At 43.8% G+C, this 17,827-nt stretch overlaps 1 protein-coding gene across 1 annotated transcript; it reads left to right on the forward strand.

Annotated features, from left to right (window-relative positions):
• Positions 1-4,491: 4,491 nt before the first annotated feature.
• Positions 4,492-13,324, forward strand: LOC126557213 (activating transcription factor 3). Its single transcript, XM_050212912.1, has 4 exons — positions 4,492-4,640; positions 8,361-8,492; positions 11,249-11,452; positions 11,548-13,324. The coding sequence occupies exons 1-4, from the start codon at positions 4,500-4,502 to the stop codon at positions 13,282-13,284; spliced, it is 2,214 nt and encodes a 737-aa protein (XP_050068869.1). The 5' UTR covers positions 4,492-4,499; the 3' UTR covers positions 13,285-13,324.
• The last annotated feature ends 4,503 nt before the right edge of the window (positions 13,325-17,827 follow it).

Here is a 17,827-nt window from a genome sequence, read left to right on the forward strand (position 1 = left end):
GAAACAACGATTCATACGAGATGCGACACACTCTCATCTGAAGGCGCGCATGCACATATACATATTTTCTGTCGCAATAAAAACTGCATTATATCGGAATTTGCATAACGCCTTCACGTACTCGTCTCATCGAACCACCGGAGGACCACCGGCGAATGGATGCAAATGAAGAGCGGTGAGAAGAAGAGGAAGCTGTCCTAACAAGACACGTATGGTTGGCATGTTGGTTTTGGATCAAATCGTGCTTCAGTCACTACAACATACAGGTGTGGTTGCACCAATGATTCCAAAAATATGTTCCAATTCTCGTCCAGAAATTCCTAAACTTCAATTCAGGTCGAATGAATTCTACAGGTGGCTGACACTTTACCGGACAGGTTGTACAAACCAAACACGCATCAATAACAAAGAAATATAATCACACCGAACGGAAGTGTGAATGAATGTTCGGCTACTAGCCCTTGCCCTGTTGTTAGACATCATTTGCGTATGGCATTGTACGCGCCCGGATGCGGGTCATATGACAAGTGGTCTGTGAGGTTTTGTACCAAAACCACGAAAAGCACTTTACCACACACACATACATGCTTCTTCATCGTTTTCCCATCGTTTCCCCATCCCCACGCCTAGTTACGGAGGTGATTCTCTGTAACGGATTTTATTTATAAATTTCATATGGGTAACCACCTTCCCTGGTGCTCCGGAGAGTGCAGTTTCTTTCCGCTTGATGTCCATTAGCATCGAGGTTTTAGGTTGCGGATTAACAAGGGGTACAACTCGTTTTGAGATTACAAATAACCAGCACCAAAACCAAGAATATAAACTACTTTAAAGATAATTTACTAATTCGTCTACTTTACGACGATCGCACCGACGGGTATCAAATCCCGTCTGGACTGTTTTCCTTTGCGTAGGATAGACTATCCAGCTATCAGATATAATCAAGTCAAGCAGTCCAAAAATGGCGGGCCAAAATCTGTCAAGATTTTAGGTCTAAAGTAGAAAACTAGGACTTTGTGACACTTCTTCAATGTATCGCCATCTAGATGTACTAAGTTACCGTTAAGTTAGGTTAACTTACCTCTCCTTACCACCATCCTGCATTCCTTTCTCATGTGTGTTGCGTAAATTACAATCCGGCGTACACGTTTGCACACGCCTACACACGCACACACTGTCCCTGATCCGACTTCGTATGGAGTCAATGGGACCATAAATTAAATCCGCAATCCTTACATACGCACACGCGCCTCCCGATCCCCAGGACCCAGGAGACAAGTGCAACAGCACACAATGGCCATTCATACCGAGGACAGTTTTGGGTTCGCTTATCGAAGATTTTACTTTGCATCGTTCCTTCTTCCGTTTGACCAAGTGCATTGAATGCATTCGGAATGGAAAGTGGGACAGAAACGCAGAGCGCGTATTGATCGAAACAGCGGATCATGCGGTAAAACAATGCGTGTTTTGGAAGACAAATTATGTGAAATGATTGCGAGAAACGTAAACAAAAACCGATTACAATCATTATCAATTCAATTAGTCACTCTGTACGTCACAGTGACAGTCCTGCTAATATGAGAGCACTTTGTGTGATGTACACTTGTTATCTTCTGGCTTTATCGTCACGTTTAGATCACAAACAAAATCGTACGCGAAACAAATGGCAATCATAACACGTTCACCACAAGCTTGAAAAGTTTACACTAAACCACGTATTAAACTCGACAAGCTAGAGCAACTCGAGATCGTTTCCGATTCGAAACGGTAACCTGCTCAGTATCAGCTCGCCGTCAAACGGCCGATGCCAATAATTAATCATCCAAACACGGGCACACACATAAGCAGGCGATTATCGGCTTATTTCTTTTTGCTCTCGACGAAGAAATGGAGCTCCGTTTAAACGAGTTTGGTGGTGCGAGTAGGGTGCGCGTGTGATGAGGTTGTTGACTATACCACTAAAGCAGCAGTAACACTTTCACCTCAGTACCGACGCTATAAAAAATGTCTCATTGCAATTGTAAACTATGAATAGAATTGGTTAGTTAATAAGCTTAGATTAATCATCTTCTTGCATCGGACAGTTGTCTCTATCTCACTTTGATTTATTGAACCCCACACCAAAGACACATTACACGCGCGACCATCTGTCACAAGAGACGCACAAGAGATCCTACGCTCTTCTAGTCCACCTGGTGTCCGCCTAGGGGGCGCCACATTCGGTGCAAAGTAGTACACACTATTTGCTGTCAGTTGCCGTCGTGAAGACAGTCCGATTGTTTTGTTTTGTGCCAAACATGGTAGTCCGGAACGTGGAGGCGTTTTGGGATTGGGGCAGCCCAGGGAGTTAACCTCAATCGCATACCGCGATCCCCGCTCTCGATCGCGGTAGCGCAAAACTTTAATGGAGGAATGAATGGCAGAAGGAACGAAATACAGCCACGGGACCGGTTCGAAATGATCCCCAAGCTGGTAGTGGGTGCGATCTTTTTGTGCAGTTTTTTATTCCCCTTCTTCACTTCAATCAGTTCCTGCAGGAACAGCCACTATAGCGCGGCGATCCCAACGACGAATGGGAAGGAAATGAATGGTTAAATCGGCATGAATTGGGCTATTAAAAACAGCGGATAGCTTATATCGTGTTCTCGTTGCCGGCTGGGTGAGGCGAACATAGAGAATAATGGTTTGACATTACGTTTATGGAAGAACGAGGTCCATATTCTGGCTATCCGCGCGACAACATTACCGGGTACCCGGGGGAGGTCCACTTCGAAAGCCCATAGCTCATTTCAAACCGCTCGTGTTGGGTGTGGGTGAAGCTCACCTCCCAAGCTTTTGGCTAGAATCTATTTTATGGCCTCCAGCCAACAAACCACAGCGAGACTCCTCACAATCGCCGAGAGGGTGATCTGCCCCAACGCCTTCGACAACTACGGAATTTCCTCGGAGATGTCTGCTTTGGACGTACATTCTTATTTCGCTTTTTTTTGTATTCTCGTCTCCCCTTTAACCCAACACTGCACAAAGCTGAAGCCAAATTAATTATCGCTCTCTGTTGCAGAGGTTCATCAGAGCACCCATTATACTGCTTCGAAGTCGGTGGCAATTATCATTAACCGGGTTTTTTTTTTCGTCTGTTTCAGTTATCTCATTGCAGATAAGCTTCCGGAATCCGTCGGCACGGAACACTCCTGCTTCTCGACGAAGACAACAAGTGCATAAATCAATCAATCAAGCCTACCAGCCACACCGACAAAAGTGCAAACCCGAGTGCACTGTGTGAGGACCAGGATCGCCTTGAGACTTTTGTGAACGATTAACTAGTGCCTTTCCATATTCGTTGACGGAAACATTTCGGGCCATTTCAGGGGCTGCCAGAAACTATTTGTTGTATGCCAATTTCGTCCCGCAAAATCTGGCAGTAAAAAGTGCCGCAAAGCAAGCCGCAAAAACAGGAACATCGACTGTGGATGTGAAATATCTGTGCCAAGCGTTAGTCTGTGACAAGAGCTACAAAAGAGTGCCGTTCAATCGTAAAATTCTTCATGCGATCCTTCGATCGTCACGTAGACTGGTGTCAGAGCAGCAAGCATATTGTGATTTAAGTTAATGTAGTACAGCAGCCACAATACTTTCATATGCAAAGCGTACAATCAATACTATTTAAAACATACAAATCTATTTAAAACGACCGTTATACTAAGTGGAAGCATCAACACGATACACACACGCGATACTTAGAGTTTGTGCTTTTAGTAGCAGCTGCTGCAGGAGCATCATCATTCATACCAATACCATTAAGCGCAATTGTGTGGTACGCACAAACATCTGCACAAATACACAATACAAATAGTGTACTACTACTACAACTACAAGTTGCATACAAACACGTGCCTCTTTCCAAAATCGAACCACTTTACATGCGTCGCACAGTGGGAGCGTCTTCAAAGTGCAAAAGTAAACAACAGTTGCTCCAAGCAGCACACATACACACCCATACACGCGCATCTATACACCAGTGAACAAGTGTGCGTAATACAAACGCAAAAAAGTGTATTCGAAATATCTGTGATTCAATTATTTCTGTTAATTTTGTGTGTTTGTTTGCTTTATTTTAGTGAACCGGTCCGCAAACCTCATACCGAATTTTATTTTGTTTTTATGTTGTAACGATCATTTGGTTGATTTGTCAACGAAGTAAAAGTGCCACGTAAAAAAAAAAACATACCGAACGAACGAACAAACGACTCGATCTAGAAAGAGTATTCAAAACGCGTTGGGAAAGTTACCCCTAAAACAAACGATATACGAACTTCGTCAAACGACAGAAACCTCAAAGTACCCACACCGGGAGGGGAGAATCAAATTCGCCCACCATTTAGTCATCTTTCGGCTGACAACTGAGCAGCTGTGACAGTTACTCCAAGAGCAAATACGCCTACAAATCTACAACAGCGCTTTAGCGTTGCCAAGCAGCGACCACACATCACACACACACCATGTTCAACACAAACCTCAGCCTTACCGTGCCATCGCTCCTTATCATGGACGGTGGCACGCCCAGGACGCCGGAGATCCTGAACTCGCTTATGGCCATGACAAGCCCGCTCGAGTACTCGTACCCAGTGAACAACTCACAGGTGAGTCCCAAGTAGCCAAGAATTAGATATAAGGTGTTCCGAAGCTTCTTCCCATTGGTAACTGACTATCCGACTACGTGGTATCAGCAAGTCTAGTAAGCGATTAGATTGCCGGCGTGACCTAGAAGGAGAATAAATGAATAAATGCCCTCATGTAGCGAAACATTGTTGTTGCCGGGGGAATGTATGCTACCACGACTTCACACACCATATATCTAGTGTACGTGAGCTCTGTCCCATTTACCCAAGCAATGCCACTGTACTACCATTTTAAAAATATTGACAACGCACTAAAAAGACTTTATACTCCAATTTTGTAGTGTTAGCTTTCGCGCAGCACGCTCATTTGCATACCATACTTTGTCCACGGCGCAGGAAATGTCGTTGATAACATCTGATATACACCTCCGCAATGAATTCCGTCGGCACGACTCATTTCTCCTAACCTGACGTTAACTACAATGTAATGCATTCGTGACCTCAAGGAGAGATCTCTCCCATTCGCGTTTGTGTGTTTTCCTAGACCGCCCATACTACAACCTTTGTTGTTTCTTGTTCGTTTCGGGCCGGTTCCCCGGTAATTCAATCAAATACCGATAAAAATCACTCAACAAATAAAATCTAATTTACTACATCACGGTGCACCCGGGACAAGGTAGTGACAGCGGTTGCCTTCAGACAACGGGCCTGCCATTGTACAGTATGTCACCATGTGTGTACAACACTAGCATACCACAGCTGATTAAATCCAGACCATTCGAAACCTGTCGGGCGAGCTGGAATTTCGTTCTGAAAAAGTCTTGTCAAAGGCCTATTTTGGAAGACGCCAGCACTTCTTGGAGCTTAACAATGGCTAACTGAGCCGTTGTGACATACTTCTTCATTTTTGAATGGAAAGAAAGATCACGGTAATACGGCGACCATGGAATGACCTTACAAGACGAGCCCAAATAAATCATAATCAATTCTACGGGTACTGTGTGATGGTTTGTCCCACATATACAGAGAGAGATGGAGTCAAATTGGATGTACTAATCACACATCTACATCTTGAGGCTTAGAACGCTTACTAGAGTTTGCATAAAGGCATTAGTTCTATTGAGCCGAGTTCACTCTAGTAGGGGCGCGGAGGGTGATCTTGATGAAGCTCAAAGGAAATTGCCGCGACCATGATGGTCATAGCCATCAGCGACATTAGTGACGCTGGACCTACACTTCCGACGACTTTGAACCTTAAAGCAACAAACACCCACTCTGCTTGCCCGAGAATTTTGTTCGATCGTGACAGCTCCAGTAATCACGGAGGAATGGAGAAGCGTGAAGTTGGAGGTCCATAAATCTTCCTACACGCGCGTAATCGCGTGGTACATGCAACAGTTCCATGCAGCACCGTGCTAGCTCTGGCTAGTAGTCGTCGTAGGTCCAAAAACAACCACCTGTCGTTTCTCGTGGGTAGCAAGCGTCATAGTGTTCCTACCGAAGACACGAACCCTTTTCTGACACACAAGTGCGTGCGGGGACTTTTCTCCGAAAATGGGAGTAGTGTAGCGAGACTGCACCGGTGTTATAAACATTCGAGCAACCCTGAACCTCTTTTCAATGGTTGCGACCTCGAACCGTTTTGAAGTACATACCCGAAGTGCGCCTTACCACCTGTGCAGGCTCTCTGCATCATTCGTGTAATTCCAATTACAAGCGGGCCCAACCCTACTGCTGCCCTATCGTTATCGCACGTTCGTTCTTGGCGTGAAACACCGGGAAAGCACCGCTGGACGGTAAAATCAAGCGAAACTCACACACACACACTCACACGCCATGCCCTTCGATAACTTCCGTCGCCGACTGGAACAGGAAAATGGAAGAACAAAAGCACGCTTAGTTCCAGTCATGGCGCCGCCATCAAACGAAACAACCCCTCTCCCCTTCTCATTCATTCCCCAGTGGGACACTCTTTCACGTGTGCGGGGGACTTGTTTGAAACAATGTTGTATTAGATTTTATTACCTTCCTAACCTTACTTTTTTGCGTTGATTGGGGAGAACACGAATAGCTAGACTGGTGTGTGTGTGTGTCTGATGTGAGGGATTGGGTTAGGTTGGATTTTTTCACACCTTTGCGTCAGGTCCCGCGTGTCTAATGGCAATTCTTCGTTAGCTCACAATCATATTACTGGTCTGCTCTCTTCTTCCCGCGTTCCACAAAGATCTCAGACATGTTGCATCGTTTTGTAGAAGAAGTTTCTAATGAGCGTGAGCACTCGGTACGAGTAGCAGTATCCACACTCTGTGACATACTATCATATCGTTGGACGCGAATAAACACTTCAAACAATAATGTTTCTTTCCTGTTGGTGAACATTTTTCTTCTGAGATCAGTGACTGTCCCACTGGAAGGTAGACCTAGCGACACAATCACTACTGAACGGCTACTAGCCATCAATACCTTACCTTACATTTTATAACTTCAACTCCCATACCTTAAAACCGCGAAAATGAACTTCGCTGTCGCGGCGGCCGATCATTAAAACCGCCAACAACCTACACCAAAACATGGCGGTAAGGTGTGTTTGACGACTCCACGGACAAGGTTGAATGTGGCAGCAGTAATTTATGTCGCACAGCTTGGCTTCCTCAGCCCCCCCAACGGTCCACGCACCGACGCGGATGATAGATTTCCCAAAAAGGCGGCCCATTTCCGTTCCGGCGAGCATATCCGGCCCGGAAGAACCGATTGGCTCACAGTTGGTCGCAGTTAAACAAGCCCGATTCGAACGAACTGATAACGTATACCGGCGTTCCCGGGACTGCGGGTCTGGCACACCCATCACTTTTGCAGTGTAGGCCCTCCACCACGGTGCGGTGTCAACGAACCGAACAGGGGAATTCCTATGGCTATGGTTACCTTCCCCTGCACAAGGGAAGCTTCCTCAATTTCTTTTATCACCACAATATCAGTGGCAGTTTCAATTCGCCGACCAACAACACCAAATGGGCCTACCGTACACTTTATTTTTGTTTACTTTTCCGTTCGATTTTCTGTTTCTTTTTTTTCTCGTCTAGCTAAAATTAAAGATGCGTTGCTTTAGATAAGCTGCACCTAACCTCAGAGCGCTTTATTCAAACGGCAATCCTTCGCTGGTTGTGGGGAGTTAACAGACACATACACGGCCGGCGCATGAAACAAAAGCACATTGAAAATGACCGCTGATTAATTATTTCTGGCACGCACACCTTACAGGCAAAGCCCTCATTTCCATAGAATATGTCGTGAAATGTATTGCCGTGTATTGTGTGTTTTCCCAGTTGGGAGTGGGTAAACACTATTATGGTTAGATGACTCTGTGGTGTGCTGGTTGTAGAGGATTTCCAAATTCTAGAAGTGCTAGAATACTGATTGATGAAGTGAATTGGAAATAGAAATAATAAATTGAAATACGACATGAACTAAACGAATAAACGAACAAAAAAATGTCGTACCAAATATAAAGAGAACTTCTCCAAAATAAATGAAGTTGCTACATTAGTCAATATGAGTACATTAGAGAACAATACAAAAGTGTCGAACCTCGAAAGGGATTCCTTTCACGAAATATTTCACTCTACTTCAACAGAATGGTAGAGAACGATCAGGTCGCCAAAACTAAGTCATATTCCTTGCATCATCTATCAAAAACCAATCATTAATGTAAACCTTTTTTCGATCTTTTTCTTCCCCGTAAAGACATCACTGAACGACAGCCATTCCAACAGCTCCGACTCTCCACTGGACTCGCCGGCCAGCCAACAGCATCAAACGCAACATCAACAGCACCAACTGCACCTTCACACCGGCAAAACGCCGAGCGTACAACAGGTAAATGAACTGCGAAACAAAACAGAACCTTTCTTCACCAACACTTCTTGTTCCGTCTCTGTTTCACACCCAAGCTGCGGGGAGAAGGTTTTCTCTGCACAGTGCAAATAATCTTTAACCAGGTCTCACAAAACCCTGTCCGGAGGTTTCCTCTTTTGGAGATTTCAACCACCCTCCAAAAAAAAGTGCAAACAATGGTGCCAATGGTAACGACCCACCAAATTGTGTTTGTTTGGAGGAATCGAGAGGAATAGAAATTGAGGTTTCTTCGCACCTTCGCCATTTTGGATACTCTCAAGGTTTTTTTTTTTTTTGCTACAGAACAAAAGACGCCATTTTGAGACTGTGGTGAATGTCATTTTGGAAGTATTTGAAGCACCATGATCCTTGCGAAAGTTATGTTCTTATCACTTAGATAGCCAACTTGTTTTGTGAGCTTTTTGTGACTTTGTAGGGCCTCTTGCTTGTTTTTGAAGTCATTTCGCGCAAACCCGAGGAACCATTCATCCTCAGAACTCCTACGGAGTCTTTGTCTAAGGCAATTACGAGAAGATTTATTTCTTGAATTGAGGTTCTATCGTGCAGAATCCACTAATACAGTTTGTCTGTTCGAAAAATCTTCAGTTCGTTGGAAATCGCATCCTCCAAAATATTCCTCAATAGACCCCAATCAAACAGATGACACTCGGTAGGAAGCGATCAATTTGTCCACCATTCAATCACTAATGACGATAATTACGAATATTGGCAGCGACGACGACCCCAATAGAGAGGATCGATTAATCAGCAGCGTGTATTAACGTATTTTAGCATATTTTTGGTATGCAAATCGCGCTAACCTTCACCTTCGCGGGGATCCTTACTTGACATTTGTGAAGACCATTTGTTATTCTGACGAATTGTTTCGTGTGCGAGCATTTGGTGTTCATCAGAGTCTTGAAGGATCTCCCCAAGAAAAACTTTCAAAAATTGAAATTTCACTTGTTGAACATGATTCACTTGTGTCCAGTTTCATCTCAATTCTCAATCCCCAAAAAGTTGTTCCGCAACTTCTGTTTCCGGCCAACGGTTGCAATACCTCGTTCCTTGCACACGCGAGGTCAATCATCCGGTGTGCTGTTTGCTTTCCCGAACTTCTCGATCAACTTCGCCTTCTCATGCCTCACGACGAAATGCTGATTGATGAGACGACCGCAAACATCCTCCCTCCAAACCAAACCAAATTCGACGCCCACTGTGCGACAATGCTTGCGGACACGATCGAAAGAATCAACATTTCGGACCTTACACATTCCCATTCCAAAAATCGCCAACCCCAGGCACGTTCGAACTCACCCCCGTGGTGGGGCTCCCAAACATACACACACACATTTGCATACAAAAATACCTAAGAAGAGGGAAAAGAGAACAATTCGATTCCGCACACTCAGGCACTCTGGTCCCAGGTTCACCCCAATCTCGCCTTTCTTTCCAAGATCTTCGGTCCCACAAGTACACATGGAACGATCTGCACACACAATTGCGCGAGACGACAAATGCCACATGCGAGTGTGATTTCTGAAAGCATTTCGTGCGCTTCATCTTTTCGGCACTGTGGGCAGAGAGTAGTACCGCAAACGCAACTGGAAAATGCGATCTTCGATCTTGATCTTCAACACCGCATAAGGTAAAGAAGGGTTGGAGGTACCTTTTTTCATTACTGACTCCCCATGTGGCTTACTCCCTTCAACTATAAAGGTTGGGCTTTTTTAATCGAAAGAAATACATTCGAAATGTATGTTCACGCAGGCATAAAAAATAAACTGAGCCCGCCAAGGAGACGACCTGCATCAGAGATAGCACGCAGATAACGACACGAGCTGCTTCGTGTCGCCCAAAAATGGCGAAAGCATTTTTCATGCTTGCGCCGGATTGAGAAGCAGCGACAGTCGGGGATGGGGAAGCAGAAAGAGACCTCTGGAAGGAAAGATGTTCCCTTCGAAATAAATAATGGCACAAATAAGTCACCCAACCCAGAAGCATTTAATGGCCCTGCTGGTTCAATTATGTTTCACGACTTTTGGGGCCACGTTTCGGTGTTGAATTATGATTATGGTCGGTTTACCGCATTATTCTCAAAACTAGTTTTCGTTTTACATTTTTTTTTGTCGGTCATGTATGGAAGATTGTTGTTGCTTCCTGGGCAGCAGTAGCGATATGAATCACTCTTGTGCTCCTTCTGTTTGTCAAATTAAATTTTAAGAGGACATTCGAGCGATTGCGTTCTTTATGAGAAAAGTCCGAAAATTCTTCAATTATAGCGTCTATCGGGATTTAAAAATTGAAATGGACTTTCGAGCACCACAACTAGGTTATTTCTATCACAAGAATTATATAGGGCATCGTAAAGCGTGAATTCATCTGTAGATCCAATTTTATTAACCAGAGACGACACTAGACATGGCCCAAATTCTTCACATTGTAGTGACTAATTTTGTTTTTCTGACCACTCTTTGCAATTTCGGCAAGAGGTATAGAGACCTCAAAAAAAAGACACATCAAGAATTCCTCACGCAACTGAATAAGACGGAAACGATCTGCACGATTTCGTGTAGCATAATTAAACTTCGCATCAAATTGTAATCAAAACGCCAGACGATAAATAGAAAATCTGCATGATCGTGCGCGTGATACACATTCGTCGACCGGTTTGTGTAAATCTCTCATCTGCTAATATTTCTTACATGCGTGCCTCTGTTCTGATTTTCGCTTTACAGACATGCTCGCAACTGATCAAGGAAGGTGTGAAGCTGTTAATCCAGAGCAAACGCAAACACAGCGGTGGAGACTCGAGCGATGGAAACGAATCCTGCACGCCAAAGGCGAAGGTTCCTCGACGGCGTGATCCCTCCATGACCGATCACCGGGAAACGAGTGAAGATGACATCGAATCAAAGGCAAGTCCTCGCTCGACTGTTGCGGTAAGTACATCCACAGGGTTGATCACGTCCTAAATGTGAAATTTCTATGTCAATGTGTCGTTTTCGAACTCTTTTCTATTCTGGTCGCCCAACAGTTAACACCAGAAGACGAGGATCGGCGACGGCGACGCCGCGAAAGGAACAAAATCGCCGCCACCAAGTGCCGTATGAAGAAGCGCGAACGGACGGTTAATCTTATCAACGAATCGGAAACACTCGACGCCCAGAACAAGGAGTTAAAGTCGCAAGTCAGCAAGCTGGAAACGGAATACCGGAAGTTGGTGGAGATACTGCAGGCACACGGTCCTACCTGTGTCCATCAGAAGGGCTATCAACCTCTACCCTCGCTGTCTACGATTATCAGCGGAAGTAGTGTTGCTAGTGGAGGAAAGTATCTTAACGATCTGAACTATCTTGATCAGGACCAAACGGGACAGGGAGAGATTAAGTACTCCGAGTGTCTTAAGTCGGGTACCTCCAGCTCTGGCGGTTCATCGATGGATAACTTCTCGAAGCAAGATTCTGGCAGCCTTCTTCCTCCCGGTTACTGTAAGCTATCTCCAACGGAACCGACAAGCTTCCTTCTCGACTCACCCTCAGAACTATCCGGAGCTATAGAGCAAACATCCAAATCGGACTACATTCCCGTATCTTCCTCTTCGGCTTCAACTCCATCGAACTGCACCAGTCAACCCCCTACAAAGAATGGACGATCGAAGCCAGGACCCAAACCACGACAGTCACGAGCACAAAAACAAACGAACCAGCAAACGGCGGCAGTAACGTCCACGACTACGAATCTTCCTTCGCTGCACAGTAATGCCATCACCACGACGACTACAGCTCCGTTCAGTAACAAAGGAAATCCTCTGATTGCAGCAACCCTCATGACGACGACACCCTCTTCCTCGCCCTCATCCGTACCTTCTCCATTAACTGTGGGCCATTCGGTTTCAACGGTGAACGTTATCAACCAGATCGGAACACTCGTCACCGCAGACGATGATGATTTTATACTGAAAAACGAACTCATCGACACCCAAAGCCCATACACATCGGTACAGAGTGCGGATCGGTTTCTGTTCGATGCAACACTCGATCTGTACAACAACAACGCACACAGTCCTCTAACGGCTGGGCTTAACTGTGGTCAGTCGCATCAAGCTCAACAGCATCAATCGCAACACAACCATCATCTGCAGCCCTCACAGCACGGCGGAACACTCAACAACAACAATCCAAGCATGGTAAACGAAAATGACAAACTGAATCACCTGAACGCCATTAAAGACAACACCTCCAACACGCTGCTCGAGTTTGGAGCCAGCTTTGAAACGCTTAAACCCGCCACGGTGGACTACACTCAGCACCAGCAACAGCAGCAACAACAACCGCAACACTCCAACGGGATGCATCATCAGCAGCAGCAACAGCAACAGTTGGACAGTTTGCTCGTGGTCGGCGATCCTACGCTTGGCCATCTTCTCCATCATCACCCGCAGCAGCAACAACAAAACCACCAACAACACCATCATCAACATCAGCAACAATCTCAACAGCAGCATCATCAACACCAGCTACAGCAACATCACCAGCTTCAGCAACATCAGCTGCAGCAACATCACCTCCAACAGCAGCAGCAGCAGCAGCAGCAGCAGTTACAGCAGCAACAGCAGCACCAACACCACCAGCAAATCGTCCATAATGCACTAGACCTGCTGGGACCGGTGGCAAACGATTACCTGCTACTACCCGACGATGATCCGACAGATTTCACCGACCTGGACAGTGGCATAACTGCGTACAACAGCATCAACGGGTGTTTGGCGTGACCAGCAGCTTTCGATCTTTAAACACACATACACAAAGCTAGCAAGCGCATGTTTACTTCCGGTGCATCGGTTGCAGATTCTTAGTGCTCTTATTCCGCGACCCCTATGTTCCTTATTTGCCTGTCTTCCAACACACGTCTGAACACTTCCACTTCCTTCGACAAAACTCAAATTCTCGGTGTGCTATTCCGACACACTTTGCAGCTTTCTGACTAACAGACCGTCCCCATGGTAACACCATTCGCTTTTTACCAGCATGCTACAATTCGCAACCAGAGTAGCAAAGATAGCTGGGCGTGGGGATTGGGGAGCAGATAGGATGTTCTGCGCGCTAAAATGAGGTTAGGTGGTGTTAAGGTGACAACCAAGGTGTCCAAAACTACGTAAGTATCAATCATACTTTCGAGCCAGTATATATTCCCTGAACTCCAAAGTTGATTCCTATGAAGCCCTTTTTCGTATAACCTTCCATTACTTTCGGAAACATTTGTTCGCTTTTTTTGTCTTCTTCTACAACAATAACTACCAGCAAAGTATATGCAAAACAAACAAAAAAGACTAAAAAAGAAAACAAACTAATGGAGGAACGAAGGAAGAGAAAAAAGCACCAACAACAACACAAAACTCGCGGAACAAAAACCGAACAAAATGGCAGAACAGAGCAAGAACTAAGAAAAGAAAATGGCAAAACTGAAAATGATCGGAAATGCATTCCTTTTTCGTGCGTAAGGTTCAATAATAATCGTATCTCATTTTATTACTATTATACTACAACTATACTGAATGTTATTAATATTATTATTCTTATTCCTACTACCGACTATTATTATTAACATTATTATTATTGAGACTATCCTTTTACCGATGTCTTTTTTCAGCTCTTTTCGTTCTGCTCTGTTCCATGTGCTTTTTCTCTCTTTTCTTGTTGTTTCCGGCACTCGTTTCCAGTGTTGTGGCTTTGTGCTACTTTTTTCTCTCTTTTTTTCGTCTTAATCTTCATCCTCCATTTACTTGTTGCTCTTTTCCGATTCCCGCCATTTATTGTCTACTTTCGACACTGGACTGGGCAGAGGCTTCTCATTTTTGGCAAGTTGGGTACCATTCATTTTGTATTTTTTATTCACACCCGCAAGCTAATTTTTGTCAACCAGCAGCAGCAATGGGGTTCGACACTTTTGACGGCATAATATTCAACCAAAACGAAAGAACAAAATGGATGTTAAACAGTACCACATGGTGGTAAGCTCTCGTACTTTTATGCTGGTATCTACCACCTACAGGCTCACCACACACATATTTATCTTCGTCTCACGGTATAAAGTAAAATCATTAATTAAATTACCATTTACCGCACACAGAGTGAGACGACTGTTCCGGTGACTTGAAAATGTACAAAAAGAAAATACTCGCCAAACAAATCGACAGCTTGTCACATGAGCAGTTCTTCGGTCACGAGGTGGATGATGCCCACCAACATTAAACCACATATGAGTGTCCAGTATTTTGGAGATTAAATCCGACTAATTCTGATTGATATATGGACGGAGCGAAAGAATCTCAAAACAATCAGCTTCCGTTTATTTTCAACTTTGGCATACCATATTTGGAAGGAGAATGGCGCATTGGTCTAAACCTCAACATTCCAGCGCGAAAAGAAACATCATTTTGTTCCATTTCGTTGCGGTTGTTTCGTATACACACACATACACACACATACACACACACAGAAAGATCACATTCAGAGCAAATGGCTAAGGTTCGAAAGGAACGATCAAATGAACTACGAGGAACAGATGCGAAAGATGGGTCACAAGGGCAAATAAAGCTAGTTAACGTCTATTATTAATGATATACACTAAACGATTCTTCAACACCTGTTCTATTGTTTTAGATGTGTGAACATACAAACAAAAACATGAAGGAATCCTTGAAGATAGTTCCTTCCACTTCGGACTGATGGATGCAGATATCTAACACTACTACCAACGGAAAGTTACCATTTTGTTCATAGCGATTACGCACTCTGGGTGTGTCTGGTCTCGTTGGACATGCCAAACGGAAAGTTACCAATCGTTTTTTTTTTTTCGAGCTGCAAGATCGCCTTTTATCTACGGGTGCCATACTATAAGTGTACTTGTGTGGTGTGTGCGAAATACTACTTATTTTACTATTAATCTCACCTAGTGATTAGTGGCAACGAACCAATCTCTTTCTAATGCCAACCTTGTAGGCATTCACTAGCCTGTCTCGTTTTTTTTATGTGGATTGTGACATTTGCCAACGCCAGAACGCTAGCAGTGTTGGCCCAATAAACGCATTTGTTACCAGGTTAAGATTTTTGTTTAAGTAAGCACCTCATCACCTGCATCAGCTGTTCCTCGTGCTTCGTTTACGTCCTCTTAGACACTTAGACATTTGACCGACACCAACATCACACCCGAAAACCTCCGCCGCGGCTTTAGTACTCGTGAGATCTCGGACCAGTGATCCTCTTCTGCAATCGAAAAGGCAGGTACCCACATCCACAAGCTAAAAAGTTCCACACAGAGTATCACTGCATCAACAACAAGACCAATTTCATATACATTAGCATTAGATTTGGATAGTTTGTAAGCGTGTACCTTAATTTGATTAAGCATAACAACAAACCGAAAGCTTACTGTGAAAATTAGTATATAGGGAAATGTGTATGATATATACAGCTAGTACTACTATTTGCTACTACCACTACTGTTACTACTACTAATGGCCTTCAAAACTGCAGCGAAAACACAATCGCCGTTCGTGCAATGGTCGTCGTCGCAACGACACGAGTATATATTATATATATTTATCACAACTAACACAACGTTTTGTTGCAGACTTCAGGATGTCTAGGGGCTCAGCTAAAAATGGCGCACCACATACATAATCGTTCATTGTATACCATTTTTGTTTGAAGCGTAACAGTCCGCTCCACCACTATCGGGAGCTTTACCGAGTCCTTCCCATACTCAGGTGCGGTTTATGAGTTTTGTTCTCTCTAGAGACTGGCTTCACTGGTTTTGTTCGACATCCGACAGAGATCTCTCAGTCAGACGGGATCTGACTAGGATGTATGCAAAATCGGTGAAGCTTAAGTGTCGATTCAAAGTGTATTAAAATGGCGCCCATCGCTTACGCCACCACCAATCAATGCATGCCTTACGTATTATATGTAAGAGGAATAGAGAGATCCGCCCAAGTGCGAATTAAAACAAAAAATAACAAAAAAAAACCCAAATATTTAATAATTGCAATGCAAAAATCGCCACCCCCCGCAAAAAAAACACGAAAACTGGATAAAATGCCTTCCTATTTCCATTGAATAGGTTATTATGCATGTATGCTAGTTAGTTTGACCTATTTGAACTTTTAATAGTTGCAACAAGAACACAAAAACAAACCCCGAACCGAAGAAAATTAAATACAAAACAAACAGATGGCGACAACACTAGTTTGAGAGACAAACAAAATATTAAAACATTCAACACTTAATGCTATACATACATTGCTCTAGCCTTAGATGTGTACAGCAGCTGTGTGTATGTACGGTGTTGTATGTAATGTTTTTTTTTTGTTTTAAATTTTATATTCTATACATAAACTTTGGTGCAATTGGTCTCAAAAAGTACGACCAAAAGCAATGCTAAAGTCTGCTTTTTTCGCTTCCAACTTTTACTATAGTTGTGGTGCCTGAACCGAGAGGAATCGTCAGTGTGATATAGAAATGAAGCAGGGACTCGCAAAGAAGAAGGAAAAAATAAAATAAAATACAATATATAACATCAAACGATATGAAACAAAATGGAAGACAGCTCTAACAAGATGGATTACATAGAAGAGGTTTAAAATGCGTTCTTAGAATCTTTTACAATACAAAAGACTGCTGAACCATGCTTTGTAAACTATCTCCAAACAACGTTTTCGATTTTTCTCCCCAAATCGATACACGCTAATCTCATGAAATTTTTACCTAGCTACAGAACACCCCCAAAAATAGCCCACAAAACCCCGTCTTTCTCTGCAATACAAAAAAAAAGGAACAACGGAAGATAACAAAGCAAAATTGCGCTATCGAATGAAATTTATTATTCTACTTTGTACCTGGGCTACCACCAGTGTTTGGCCTCGTTCATGTTTGATGAACGGAACAAGCAAAAAACAAAAAAAAAGGGCGACCAAAAAGGAACTTCCAAAACGGATGCGGAAAAAATACTTCTCGCTCTTGATTATTATTGCCGGAGTGGTGTAGAGAAAAAAAAAGACACGAGGAGATACCTTCCCGAGAAAATGTTCAATCGATCGATTTTGCGCACCAACAAGAAGCTAGTTTGCTTTACCTGCTAGTGTTTGTATTAAAAAGAAAACCCCCTCCACGAAGTGGTTAAGCCGTTACACATCCATCTTAATGCATCCTTTAATCCGTCGCAGCTTCCGTGTTGAATGCACAAACGTAAGGATTCCTCGAGACCGGGAGGAAGCAAAAAAGAACCCCTTCCTTGGATGTTACACGCATATAAGT

This window comes from Anopheles maculipalpis, chromosome 2RL (assembly GCF_943734695.1).
Source record: "Anopheles maculipalpis chromosome 2RL, idAnoMacuDA_375_x, whole genome shotgun sequence".
Taxonomy (NCBI): domain Eukaryota; kingdom Metazoa; phylum Arthropoda; class Insecta; order Diptera; family Culicidae; genus Anopheles; species Anopheles maculipalpis.